This window comes from Nicotiana attenuata, unplaced genomic scaffold (genome assembly GCF_001879085.1).
Source record: "Nicotiana attenuata strain UT unplaced genomic scaffold, NIATTr2, whole genome shotgun sequence".
Lineage (NCBI taxonomy): Eukaryota > Viridiplantae > Streptophyta > Magnoliopsida > Solanales > Solanaceae > Nicotiana > Nicotiana attenuata.
Window position 1 is genome coordinate 140,311 of NW_017671996.1, and position 14,465 is coordinate 154,775.

Genomic DNA, 14,465 nt, shown 5'->3' on the forward strand with positions numbered 1-14,465 from the left:
TTTGGTTTCGTTCTTTTGTTTTTTGTTTTATTAGTTTGGGTTAGTTTCTATTTATTGTTCTAATATATATATATATATATATATATATATATCCATGTCCCCTGCCTGGAATGCCATGTCTGCACCTCAACTCCAACGTATATCACCAGGGGAATTTGCACTGAAACGGCCAAATGAAAATTATAATTAAAACAAAAGATGCCTGAAAATGATAAGTATATAAACAAAGCAAATAAAATGGCGACTTCCCTACTTGATTCTTCACCCACCATCAATGGCAAAAGAAGAATGTTTTTCTAATTTATTCATTTATTCATCACCTACGATTCGGATAAATCTGTTTAACAGCAAGAAACCCATATACTCCCTTTTCTCGTTTTTCAGAATTAACAGGGTAGAGTCATCAATTCTAACTTCCAAGGATCAATTCATATATAAATCTCCTAAAATTAGATGATGCAAGAAGTAGCGGGCACAAAATAAGATGCAAGAAGTGGAGCAATATCATGAAATTACATCCATCTTCCCTAAGTAATGACATGACAAGTGAATCCAGCTCACTCAAGACAAAATTAGGAACATAAAATTTGAACTATCTTCAACTCTTTTTCAAATGAGTCAAGCCGAGCCAGTGCCCAGGCCTTAGACAAAATCAGCTAACTTGCAGTGTCTTCTTTGAAGGACGAATGCTAGTCATAGCTGGAGAGCTTCTCTGGGAAAAGCATCTCGTCTAAAAGGGGGCTCGACTCGGCTATTGTCCAAGCCTAGCCAAGATGAGCTAACTGGCACTGTTTCCTTGGAAGGTCCGATGCTAGTCCTAGATGGAGAGTTTCTTAGGGGAAAGCAACTCGTCTGGAAGAATCTAGGACATGCTAAAGTCAGACATCCACAACCCATTTCACTCCGCTAGTAGCTAGTTAAGACTCAATATGACCAGGTAAGTGATAATGGCTTACCTCACAAAATGCAATAAATTTTGTTGCCACTTAGAAGAAATACAAGCTGTTTCGAACTTCAACCCTGCAGTCAGAAGAATGCTCAGAGTGAATAGAAAACTTTTTGTCACATATACATCAAATAAATGGTTGACCATTAAGGTTATCAGCATAGGCTATAAAAAGATACTAGAAGAGTTTTAAATTGGAACGATAAAAGAAAACCATAAATGCATGACTACAAAATAACCAGTCAATAACTATGTGAAACATCAATTTGAAAGGAAAGTCTTTCTTCTCTTTTTCCCATTACATTACAAACAAACCCTTTGAAATCCTTCTACACGAAAAAAAAATGAAACCAACAGAAAAAAGCTAAAAATGTAGAACTTACCCTGAAATTACTATAAGCATTGCCACTGTTCACCTTATTCTCAAATTGCTAAGGAAGTCTGAGAGCCTGAAAATAACAGTGATATGTAAGATCAAATCAGTCAATTACGGACCAAAGGAAATAGAAAACACCCTTCAAAATTGTCACAACACAACGAAGAAAAAGTTTGGATGATAGGTGTAACCTAATATTTTTAGCAACCACTGTGCTTCCATCTTCAGAACCAAGATGACGCAGTACCACTTCCTCCAGACGGCCATCACGGTATTGATGCTGCAATAGTGGACCATAATATCCATAAAGCAAGCAGGCATGCATCTTGAAACAAATATATCAAAGGCTGTGAACCACAACAATAACAGAGACGAGAAAAGCGGGAAAAAGATAATCAGAAACAAAGAAATACTGCTAACTTGATGAATAGTTCTGTAAGAAATATGTAAAGTTTTACCACTTAGTGGTATTTAGAAATTACATTACCAAGCCACCCACCCATGGGTGTGTTAGCATGCAAAGAAATATCTAAAGTTTTATCGGAAACATCCATTATAGAAGAGAACAGTCCCCTGTGACATCAAGTAACTACAACCTATATTCATAATCAGAAGGCAATCAATTTCAGCATAACCTCGAACTATGAAACCAAATCTGTCACCAAACTCAGACACCCTCCTCATTCAATAAAGAAACCAAAAACCAAATGAACAAGCAAACATATGAACTCCAGTGAAATAGGGTGACAGCACCGTACTAAACGGGAGTCATCCCTATATCATTAGCACATACATTTCAATCTACGCTAAGTTGGATCACGTTTGAACCGCATGCTCTTCCAAAACTAAAATTCTACTTCAGTGTCATTCAATATTTCAACTGAAACTAAACAGCAATTGTCAAACTTACAACTAGTTATCATTAGAATGTCCAAGGAAGGATATACTATTGATGAGACCCAAGACAATAAGCACAACCTTCACCAGTAAAGTGTAATTACGATCGTGCATATTAGATGAGTTTAAAGTGACGAGTTGGAAGAGTAATAAATGTACATTTCATGGTAACACAGGTATAAGCATGAGGTTATGGAACTAATGCATAGCACTAGAGGTGAGAGGGCATTGGAAATCGACGAGCAATCTCTTCTTTTAGCATCTGTCGTAGTCAAACACCATAGTATTTCTCTTCTTTGGGTTTATTGGTTAATTTTTTAAATGACCCCAACCAATTCTAATAAGGAAGACATTTTCCAAACCAATTTGTGAACGACCATTTTTTTCCCACTGTGAAAATCAAATACCTGGAAAAATAGCACCAGATCCAGCCATCCAAGGCTATAACCTCCTCATTTGTCATCATACCTCATACACCATTAAAAATATGAGAGTAGAAAAAACCTATCATTAGGATGGTTGTCTATAAATGTTTGGAAGTACCTTAGAGAGGTTGTAGTAAACCTAACCAAGCTATTCAACGTACTAATAAGGTGTGGAAAGAGGTTAAACCGGTATAGACGGGGAAAAATTAAAGAGAGAGAGAGAGTACATTGTTTCTGATATATAAGAACAAAAGAGATATTCTAACTGTAGGGTTCACTAAAGTATTCAAATCAAGTTGGGCCAAATAAGAACAAAAGAGATATTCTAACTGTAGGGTTCAATTTATGAATCGAGTGATGAAACTTTTGGAAAGAGTGATTAAACTATTGACTTTGGAATATTCATTTTTGACAAGGTAAAGTATTAAGAGTGATCTGAATCATCTACAATGAAGTAATAAAGCTTATGGAAATCTACAGAGAGAGGAAAAAGGATCTCTGCAAAATAATCATCTTTTCCAGATATGGAGTGCTAAGAAAATTCCTTCAATTAATGCTAGAGAAGAAAGAAATTCATATCAAATATATAAAATGTCCTAAAAGATACCCATAATGCAGTGGCCATAAATGTAAGAACAACGTGAAGGGACAGAGAGAGTTTCTCCATCCGTGCATTCATAATCTAGATCTCCCTTGAGCCTTTACTTGTTTATTCTGACAATGGATGAGCCAACCAACAGTTCACAGGATGAGGTTTCATGGTTCTGTCAAGTGACAAGATAAGTGAATGAGTCAAAGAGAAACTTGATTACAAGAGATACACTATATATAATTTGAGTTTCAGGATAAATAGAACCAAACGAAAATATATTCCCTCCAAGTTTAGCCCCATTCGTGTACTTAAAGTGGCACTTCACTGTGCTGCAAATATATTCTCTTAATCTTTCCTCGACGGATTTATCATTAATAAGGACTCAAGTCATCCAAACATCATTTGTGTACTGAAAGTGGGCTATCAGCAATGTTGTGCGCTTGCCTCGCCTAGTATGGCGCTTCAGTGTAGGCATCAAGGTTCAAAGGCGTGCCATCTCTTCACCAATAGCACAATAATAGACAATAAATATATTTGATTGATAAAACGATACATTAGTTGTTAAAAAACGTCATGACTAACTTTTAGTGATAAAGTATAAGAAATTAGAAATTTAGCATAAGAAAACAAGCCACTAAAAGCCTAAAATTACATCTTTTCATCTAAATCAGAAATTTAATATGGTCTTTGAACTTGATGGACATGATTTTAATTGCATATAAAGCTTAATTATAGTGTCCAAATAATTATTTTTGTGCTTATAGATTTTCTTGCAATACATTTCTATATTTTATTTTTTCTTCATTGACAGTATTCTTGCTAATGCCCACGCTTTAATGAGGATTTGTGCTTAAAGCCTCAACAAATTTCAGTGCTTTTTGCGCTTTTGACTACTCGAGCTATCAAATCCAAGCAAACGTAACCGGTCCATCCATCTTTTAGAATTAAACGTCCTCAAGTGTTATGGTTTGAGATGTCATACATCTAGAATCCATTTCTGTAACTTAACAGAAAGAAGCCATCATTATTTGGGGAAAAAAATACGCTATGTTTACAGGAAAGGCAACAAACCACTATTGGCATCAAATTCTGAAGACAGAGACAGACATCATAACATTAGTACCTTGTAGAAACAACTAGCTCCAAATGGGCAAGTCCCATTGCCAAAGTCAAAGTGCTTGCAGTCAATAGACCTGAGCTCAAAATTGGAAAACGAAGAGTACATCAGAGAGAAAAAGACGCTTTCCCTAGGAACAAGGGGGAAGGGGGAGCATTTAATAGATGCACAAGTTTCAGCAACATAGAGACACACCACCCAGAAGTAAAAGTTTACTCAGAAAGTTCATGTGCTATATTTTCTGAGAGCTTAGACATCAAGGTAACAGATTTATTTTCATTATACAGAAATTCATCAAAATTAGATTGAATGCACAGAATAAATCTATCATAGAATAATGAGTATTGTCAAGAAGGTCCATCTTTGGAAGAGTAGCAGCACGATGAGTTGGGGGTGTTGGTGTCAATTGGGAAATGGTGAAGATGTACATTGTGTGTAGAAGCAAATACCTCAAAGGTGTGTTATATGAAGATACTCAAGCTCCAAAAGAAAAGCAAAAGAAAATATATGTATATAAAAATAAAAATAAAAAGGGGGAGTCTTGAAAAAATTAGAGAGATAATTCAAGATGGTTCAATGTTGGTAACTAGAGGTCAATAAGAGCTATGTGGTTTAAAAAGAAGCAAAGTGCAAAAGAAAGACAAATGTGAATAGTGTCCAAGGAGGTGTAGTCACCTGTATCCCAAATGCTTATCCTACCCTTCCCTAAGCCAACATTACAAGCTTAAAAAGTCCTTATGGGATCTCCAACCGAATGTTCTTGAATTGGCGGCGAATTAAAATAAGGGCAAGCTTATGGAATGATATTTGTAACATTTGAAATTCTTTGTTGAGAGTGAGTGTCTTTATGCCTTTGTCCCTTATGTTGTTGTAAATATGGTGATTTTGGGACTTTCTTTCTTGTGAGGGCACATGGATTATGATGGATTGGTGACATTGATAAATTCCAAATGGAATAAATTGAGCATATGTAGTAGACTAGTGCTTTTGAGTCACTTCTTGAGGCTTGGTTGTTGTCATTTAATTAATTTGAAACTCCATTACATTCTTGAGATTGAGTTTTAAATGTGGGAGTTATTTAGTTGAAGTTCACATGCTTGAGCCTAATTATTAGTACCAACCAAAGCCATAACTGTTGTGCTTAATTGGAGAATGTAATTTGAAATTATAGCTATGCTACTTGAGCTTTAAATGGTAGAGCCTCATTGAGTATTTGATTTTGATTTGCTTGAGGACAGGCAAAAGCTTTAAGTTTGGGGTGTTGATGGCTGGTGATTTTACCATTTATTTTAGTCTTTCTTTAGTTTATGTATCTTTTAATTGTAAAATGAGGTAATTTATGTTGCACATTGCTAGTATATCAGGTACAATGAGTCTTGGAAAGAGTTGAAACCAAATGAAGTGGAATTGAGCAAAAAAGAGTTGAAAAGTGATTTCGCATATGGGATATTATGTCTGCTTCCGCGCTCTCGCATCTACGAGAGGTTAGCCGCATCTGCGGAATTGACAAAGTCCACTGGGATCGCACGCGATAGGAAAGCCACTTCTGCAGAGACGCTTCTGCGGTTGAAGTCCGCATTTGCGGAGATGCTTCTGCGGCGACATTTCAGCTACTGCGGAGCAGCCAATTCCTCACAGGACTCGCATCTACGAGTAAAATTCCGCATCTGCGGAGCCGCACCTGCGATGATTCTTCCGCAGGTGCAGCCAACGGGCTTCAGACCTGGGCAGAAATGTCAATTCACATTTTGTATATCCCAAACCCATAAATACAAACCTAGGTTATTGGAAATAGGTCTTTGGAGAAACAAGTTTGGGAGCTAGGGTTCTTGCACACACACTTAGGTCTTGAAGATTTGAAGACTTTGGTTGAGAATTTCTTACCCATTTTTACTCATTTCTTCATTACATTAATTTGTATTGAATATCTAAGTGTGTAGTATTTATTCCAATATTTGAATCTTGTTTATGGGAATATTCATATTTAAAGTTTGGATTAAATATCTTGTTGTGCTTATGTATTGAATGATTTTTATTAATATTGAAATTAGTTAATTGTTACTTTAATTATTCTTGTTCTTTAATGTTTCCAAAGGGATTAGCTAACCCTAGGACTCGACCATTAACTTCGAATTAATCTTGGAAAAGGTAATTTGGGGTTGGGAAAGATCAATTAACAAGAACTTGAGGCGTTAACCCTCACTTTATAGATTCTACCTAAGGATAGGATTGAACTACTTGTAGCCACATCGGATGCACTTAATCTCTTAATTTTTTTTAAGGATAATTCAATCAGGAAGTCTTGTTAGTTTTCGAAAGAAGCTAATATAGAATTATTCTCCGAGGCTATTTAACATAAACTCGTTCATATTTGTAAAATCGTGAAATACATTGGATCGTTACTTGAGTGTAATTCCCCGTGTATCCATTACTTGTAACCATTAATCATTTTATTTGCTTTCTAGGTTAGTTTACATTTTCACATTTAGATATAAATATTTTCTCAAAACCTTTATTAAGCGTTTGGCTTAGCATAATAAGCGATAATTCTCTTACACTGCCTAATCGCCTACATATTGTTCTCTGTGGGATTCGACCCCGACTCATAGTTAGGTATATTATATTGCATGCGACCGTGTCCGCTTACTTTTTAGTAGTAGATTTGGAAGTCATCCCAACACTCGCCAAATAAATCAAAAAACATATGGGACTCTACATTGGGTAAGTTCGAAGTTGAAAAAAATAAAAACACATCATTTTTTAACCCTCAGGGGTTGGCCTGGTGGCAATAGACTTGAGCCTTGGGGTTTGCTCCCTTTCAAGGTCTCAAGTTCGAAACCCACTGGGTGCAAACAATTTCTGAGGGCCATCGGACTGGGTAAAACCTGAATTAACCGTGTTGCACTTGCGGGAAACTCCTTGCCGAGGGCCTGTGCACCCCCGGAATTAGTCGGGGCTCTTAGAGACTCGGACACCCGGTGCAAATCAAAAAAAAAAAACATCATTTCAAAGCCTAATGAAGCTTTTGGATCCACAGAAAGGCAGATGAAGGTGACGAGAGGATAGGGGTGAGTTAGTTTTTTCTACTCAGTTGATTTTTAGCAAGAGAAGCTAAGAAGGAGGAGAAAGGTCATAAACAAAATGTTTAGTTTCATTTATTCCAACAAAAAGCTGGTGCAAAGGTCCTTTTGTAATCCCAAAAAGAACAAATACTTGATTAAAACCAAATGACACACATTCCTTTTTTCCTACTCATAATCAACTCAAAAAAGATTTACCACTCCTCTCCTCTCTTTATTTGTCTTCTAAATGGCCTACTTTCCTTCCTCTTTCTTCCTTTCTTCCAAAATATATTTAAAAGTCCGCTCATAACAATGACTACTACTTGGAAATTAGAAAACACATCTCTCACAACACCATAAGTTGACTTTTCAGATCTCACTACCACAAAATGAACATAATTGTTGTCATGAAAAGGATCTTTCTTTTTTGGAAAACCGAGAATTCTCCGAGGGCCAACAGGCACAGAGTTCAAATCTCCACGGATAATGGGTCATCCTACTACCCTTCTCAACTTAAATACCAAACTATTGGTCCGTGGCAGGGTTTGAATAAGTACTCCTATCATCGAATCGAAGTGTATAGATATTATCATTTTTTTTATAACCATGGTATCCGAGCCAGCACACGCGTACCTCTACTAATTTCACGGGGTACTTGTTACCTCCCAACAGCACATGTACTGGGTACCTGTAAGCATTATCATCAAATAGATTACCCTGCTTATCATTCGGACATTCCGTAATGGGCACTTGTGATCATATGCAACAGATTCTCTTAACAAAGTTCCTCTGACATGATTGAAAGTAGTGCCTAATATGTTAATGAATGTGTTGCGACTGCAATTAAAAAAATCACATAAAATATTTCAGGAACTTTCCGTGTTTGTTTCACTTCGAGACAAGTTACATCCATGCTAATAGTTCTAAAATCCATGTTCACAGAAATCCAAAGGAAAAACAAAGAACACAAAACCAAAAAAGGGAAGAGATGAACCTGAGTTTGGCTTTGTAGCTGTCAAGGATATCTTGCTTTTCTTCTTTTGTGGAGTACCAAATGACACTTGGAATGACAAAATATGAAAGCTTCCGGCATACCGGACAGGTCCTAAATGTAGAGTTGATATCAATCCCAGAGGAAGGAGAACCACTGCGCCAATTCCTGATACACGATATACAAAATGGATGATCACACTCAGAAAGGATCCCAAACTTCCGCTCTGCTGCAGTTGTCTTGGAGAGTACACGTTCAAGACACACACAACACTCTATTTCTTGACTATGCTTCAATAAATCAAGGTGCTTTTGCCTCTTCTCACATGTTTTCATATGCTCCTCTCTTTCTTGAGGCCTGAAAGGATGCAAGCAATGCTTCGCACAGATTGGACATAAATCTCCATGAATGTATGTACATTTTTCTCCCCGTGGACAATTACCAGCAGCAGCAAGAGAGCAAATTGATTGATTAGCTGGATTAATTCTCTTCAACTCAACAAAGTTTTCAATCTCTTCCACATGATGATGCTCTGAATTTTCACTCCTAGCAGCTTGGTTGGGAGGGTAAAAAGGTCTGCCTGAAGTCAAATACTCAGCAGAAAGTCCTGCACCATCTGCTAGCATTCCAGGAGATAAGGTGGTGGGAGAAGGATCTGAGAGCAGATGTTGAGCTGGAGCTGACGAAGATGGAGATGAATGCGGTTGAGAAACTTTAACATGTTCGTATCTACACCTGCTCCCATAGGCACATAGTCCTTTTTGGTAGTATGTGCATACCTGCAACTATAATCCAAGTAAGAGCAATTAGATGCCAAAGTGGCTAATCAACTTTGATCGCCAAAAATAGGATGTCCAGAACATTACATTATTTGGAGGGTCTTTCCAATCATGTGAGAACTCACAGTACTCCCCTTTCAGACATGCACCATGTACAAAGAACTTGCAAAGAACCCTGGAAAATATATAAACATGTCTGTAAGTGCATATGGCCATCTACAAGAGACCACAAATTCATTTACAAATTTCAATTAACAATAAACTTTGCTAATCAATATTTTCCTTTTCTCGGCATAAAGTTGTCAATCAAATTCTTTTGTTGTATAGTTATGGTAAAGGGACAAATGATCAAAAAATGCTAGAGTGATGATAATGTACCTCTTCAGATATTACCTTTTAACATTGCTAGACATATTCCATCAACAACAAAAAAATAAAAAAGAAACAGTAGTAGACACCATATAATAAGCAATTAGTTTAATGTCTTAAGTTCAACTATGCAAAAATTATTTATTTCTTCCAAGTGCACAGCACCTCAAAGCACATGACACAAACCGATGGCAGAGAGCTCCTTAGTGGCATCTTATCAGTCATGAACTCTTTTATAGTACATCTCAAGTAAATACGACTGTTAAATAGGTTGTGCGATAGATTAGACTTTCACGTATTATATATGAGTGAATACAAGTGACCCACATAAGAAAATATGAGTATACATTGAAAGGTTGAATATAAGGGCCCAAACATTAGCCATTTGTCTTAATACGTTCTTTCGATCTTTTCTACCAGTTCTATGAACTTTTCACGTGATACCAGAACAACTACTGGTCCTCCACTCAGGTCTCACCACCATCCATATATATGAGAAATATTTTGGCGCACATGGTCCAAGAAAAAAAGAATTACGTCGGCACAACAGAGGACATGTCACACAGACCTAATTAGAATAAATAAAAATATGTATCCTCTCCACAACTCTAACTTAAACTTTTAGATGAGGTGGCTCACATAGTTCAACATGGTATCTCTACATTATAAGAATAACTTCCTGTTCATGTAGTTGGATGTTTCAAAGAAGAGAAAATTGTGCCACGTAGTAGTCCACAATCTGCACCTAAAGTTTCTTTGTCTTACGTGAGTGTTGCCCATAAACCAACAACCCCACAAGAAGAGGAACATAGTGCCAGTAAAATCTAAGAAGTCGCACCAAAGTTGAACCTGCCATGCACTCACGTACCCACACCAAAGTTGAAGCTTGCACGCACCATCACGCGCCGATCAACTCCCTAAATCTTCATCTTCACGTGCTTCATGTGTTGGCGCATGAATCTATTTCCGACCATACTCTAGTGAGTTTCTTTTGTTATGTAGGATCAACTACTCATTCCAAAGCCACCCACCGCAGTCTTGGATTTTTCTTACCATTGGAACCCTAGGGCGATAACTAACGACGTTTTCTCGGTGAGGTTTAACACAATTCAAACTATAGGCCTTTGTACTCGACTTCTAACAATCCTAACCAACCAATTCTTAATTCTTTTGACGACAAGAAACTTGATATGGTAACTTCGGTCAATTCTTGCCGGATTATTTTGGTAACTACATTAGACTTGAATCAAACTTGTGAGTTGTGACCTCTTCTAATGCGTCTCTGATTATCCTGACAAGTTTTCCAATCAACAAACCAATGAATACGATGTTCCCGCAACTATTTCCAGAACTTATCCTCTTTGTTTCAAGTTTCAACTATTTGATGGTCCTTCAATTTGTCATAAGGATTCAGAAAATTTGGTCACGAAAAAGATGGAATCTATTACTTCTCAACCTTGACATCTTCCATTCAATCACATGACACAAACATTCAATGAACATCACCACAAAATTTATGTTGAAACGCATATAATCATAAGAATATACATAACCATAATCAAAATTTAAGCATTACGATTGCAAAATGGAATTAGAAAAAAAAACTATACAGATCATTCAAATCCTAATTAAAAAAGGGTAAAATGATAAGGCGAGACCAAATAGAAACCTTACCTTTTCGACATGGCATCAAACTATCGAAGTCGATAGCCTAACACTCCGAAGTTGAAGAATTGAAAAGCCAGAGCGAGAATTGAGCGTTACGCTCACTCGCTCCGGCTATGTGGGGCTAGGGCTTTTGCTTTTGGCGGTTCGATCCCACTGCTAACTGCTGAGGCTAGTTGCCCCCTGTTCTCGACCTTCCGTTTTTATAGTTTTTGAGGTGTGGACCCAACGTTAGAAAATGAAAACTTGGGAGGGCGATTTGGAATATCTGGAATATTTAGTTGGGCCAGAATAGCCTAAATGACACTTATACTTGTGCCACTTTGTCATGCAGGTCCCCAAACTTATCATTTTGCCAATTGACACTTATATTCGTTCAAACCGTGTATAATAAACACTTATTACAGGAGGTTGATCCTATGTGTCATATTTGGCTTTAGTGCGTGATTCACAGGCATGTAAGGGGCGTGAGGGCAGTTGGAAAAGCCCTAACGGTAATATTGTGGCTATTTAACATCAATTTTCCTCTTTCTACCTTATTCTCCATTGTTGAACATTATAGAAGTTGATTTCTATCAAAATCTGATGTCTTTTTCTTTCTCGTGTTAGCTTCAGTGAAAAATAGAATTTCTTTGTTGTGATTCTTCATTGCCCATCAATTTTTGCCATCTTCTTTTCTTTTTAAGGCCAGTTTTTTTTCTTCTTCTCCGGCAAGAAATAAGCTATTGTCGCGTCTTCTCCTTCAGCAATGAAGAAGGAACCTTTGTGTTATTGTGGAGTTGTTGCAGATCTTAAAATGTCATGAACACCCACCAATCGTGGAAGAATGTCCCTAGGCTGCCGAAGATATGAGATTGGTGAAGGTTGTGACTTTTTCCGATGGGTTGATCATACGATTGAGGAAGAACACTACAAGACTCTTCTTGCGGGTCTTATTAAGAAGAGTGATCGATGCAATTGTCAGAGAAGACAAGGAAGGTCGAAGTTCAGAGTTGCTGCTATTATAATTGTGGTTGTAGTTGTTCTAATGTTAGCTCTTATGTTTTGTATAGGATTGATAGTGTACTTTCTTATTTTCTGGGTTTAGGCTATATATTTTGTGTTGATATAAAAAAAAAATCATGGAATATATTGACAAAGGAAACATTCAAGTCGAAAAATTGTAATTTATCATTACAGCAATAGTACTTCTACTACTAATGTCATGGCATGTTATATGTAGTTAATAAAACATCCAAAATAAGAAAGTTGCTTTAAAAAATATTGTCTATGATAAGCAGTCAACAAAAACATCCATAATGAGGTAACTTTACAAAATATTGTCTACCCTATGCGGTTAATAAAAATATCCATCATTAAGTATTCAAAATATGAGTTGATCACTTCAATTAATATTTGTTGTGTCTTGGTTGTTTGGTGTGGATTTTGTCTTCGGTGTGGCTTGTAGCAGAGTTTGCCCTTCTGTAACTCTTTCGTGCAGCTGCCTTTGTGTAGCTGCAGCTCGACCTTTCCACTTTAGTCCAGAGGGTTTGAACCTAAGTTCAATGTTGGTAGGGGCAGAACTTATGAGTGTAGAAGGATTGTGTACTACTCAGTCAGTAGTTCCAAACTACACAAAGATAAAAGGTTGTGAGTGAGGGATTATCTAGCAAACTATATCTGCTGACTGTGTGATTAAGTAGAAATATTACCCCCTGTATCACAGTGCCACTTGAATCAAATAGCAGACCATATCCTGCTGCCTTTGGTCTCTTAAACTCTGCATTTGCACCACCTATTCTAGGCTCATTGGTCTTCCTTTTTGGACCTCCAACAACATTAGTCGATTGTTGTGTGCTTGAATCAATGATTGGTTGAGTGAAGGTGCCACTTTCCACAGTTGAAGATGTTGTTTCTGCTGATGCACTTCCAGTTGCTGTTGCTGATGAAGCATTTTCAGAAGTTTCACCTCTAACTGAACTAGTTCCAGCCCTTCCCCCTTGATTTCTCTTCATACACATAACAAAACAGACATTAGTAATTGATTCCATATGATAATTAGCACAAAGAACATTAATACTTACAACAGTTGGACATCATTTCTTGTTATGTCCAAGAGTCTTGCACAAAGAACATCTCATTTGTCTCACTATCCTTGTACCCTTCCCAAACTTCTTCTTTGGTTCATCAACAGCTTTTCTCCTTCTTCTTTTTTTCTTTGGCCTTTCTAGCATTGCAGTTATATGGCTCAATAGTTGGCAGTGGGCTTTTTGGCCACAAATTCATACTAGTTAAAGGTTGAATGAATCTGTTGTATGCCTTAATGTAGGTGTCCTTTCTATACCAATGGTCAATATATGGCTCAACATCATAGTTCCTATAATGCATTGTTGTAATTGCATGTGCACATGGATTTCCTTTGAGTTTCCATGGCCTACAAGTACATGAACATCTCTTAAAGTCAACAACATGTTTATATGGCCCATCCTGGATCTCATACCCTATTTCACCATTAAATTTGACTTTATATTTGGCTTCCCTTTGAGCATTCTCTCCAAGTATTTTCATATCCATGGGTGATATATCGCCTACCCATTTTTTGGAAAACTTTCTCATGCTATTCATCCTCTCCATACAGTTGATTCTAATTTTCTCTAATATGGTAATGATAGATTAGTGCCTAGCTGCCAATATCCAACTATTAAATGTCTCACACATGTTATTCTCTACTACAACACACTTACTATGTTCTTTGAAGTATGCCCTACACCATGTCTCCTTGTTGTATTTCAATAAGTCATGAACAATATCTTCTCCCAGCAAGTCCATTTAATTCAACTTCTTGCTAAAGTAAATTTCAAATGTAGCTCTTGCACACTACCAAAAAAAATTTCTTCTTTCCTCACCAGGCCAAGTTTGCTTCCAATTGTCCCAAATATGTCTAGCACACCACCTCATCTCAGCATTTGGCAATAACTGAGTTATTGCTAGATGAAGAGCCTACAGTCTACAATATTTTACTGTTATAATTTAACATAAATGAAAGCAATTATACTTTAAAGACAAAGTGTTGGAAAACATACCTTCTATATATCAGACATAACTGTCAGCCCTTCTCCTTCAGTTTCTGTCAAATTCAAATCATGCTTGAGACATCAGATAAATCAAGACCATGTATCCCTGGATTTCTTTTCAACTACTTCCCAAGCCACAGGGTACATTTGATTATTTCCATCTTTGGAAATACAGGAAAGCAGTTCACCTTTA

The 14,465-nt window shown here is 37.0% G+C and overlaps 1 protein-coding gene across 8 annotated transcripts; it reads right to left on the reverse strand.

Annotated features, from left to right (window-relative positions):
- Positions 1-65: 65 nt before the first annotated feature.
- Positions 66-11,407, reverse strand: LOC109211245 (E3 ubiquitin-protein ligase makorin-like). 8 transcript variants are annotated; one of them, XM_019374752.1, is made up of 8 exons: positions 11,229-11,407; positions 9,273-9,360; positions 8,410-9,185; positions 4,360-4,429; positions 1,514-1,602; positions 1,330-1,395; positions 957-1,020; positions 66-160 (listed from the first exon to the last, which is right to left on the reverse strand). In XM_019374752.1, the coding sequence occupies exons 1-6, from the start codon at positions 11,237-11,239 to the stop codon at positions 1,359-1,361; spliced, it is 1,071 nt and encodes a 356-aa protein (XP_019230297.1). In that variant the 5' UTR covers positions 11,240-11,407; the 3' UTR covers positions 66-160; positions 957-1,020; positions 1,330-1,358. The 8 variants fall into 8 exon arrangements, with proteins under 8 accessions (XP_019230297.1, XP_019230296.1, XP_019230298.1 ...); XM_019374751.1 differs by having other exon boundaries at positions 8,410-9,191; XM_019374753.1 differs by having other exon boundaries at positions 1,514-1,669; positions 8,410-9,191.
- Positions 11,408-14,465: the final 3,058 nt, after the last annotated feature.

Bases quoted from the DNA above. Each gene is read 5' to 3' on its own strand.
- LOC109211245 (XM_019374751.1), bottom strand. The intron at 4,430-8,409 runs GTTCATCTCTTC...TTTTGAGCTCAG, and splicing joins AGCTACAAAGCCAAACTCAG to GTCTATTGACTGCAAGCACT. The intron at 1,603-4,359 runs GTACTAATGTTA...CCACTATTGCAG, and splicing joins GAGCTAGTTGTTTCTACAAG to CATCAATACCGTGATGGCCG.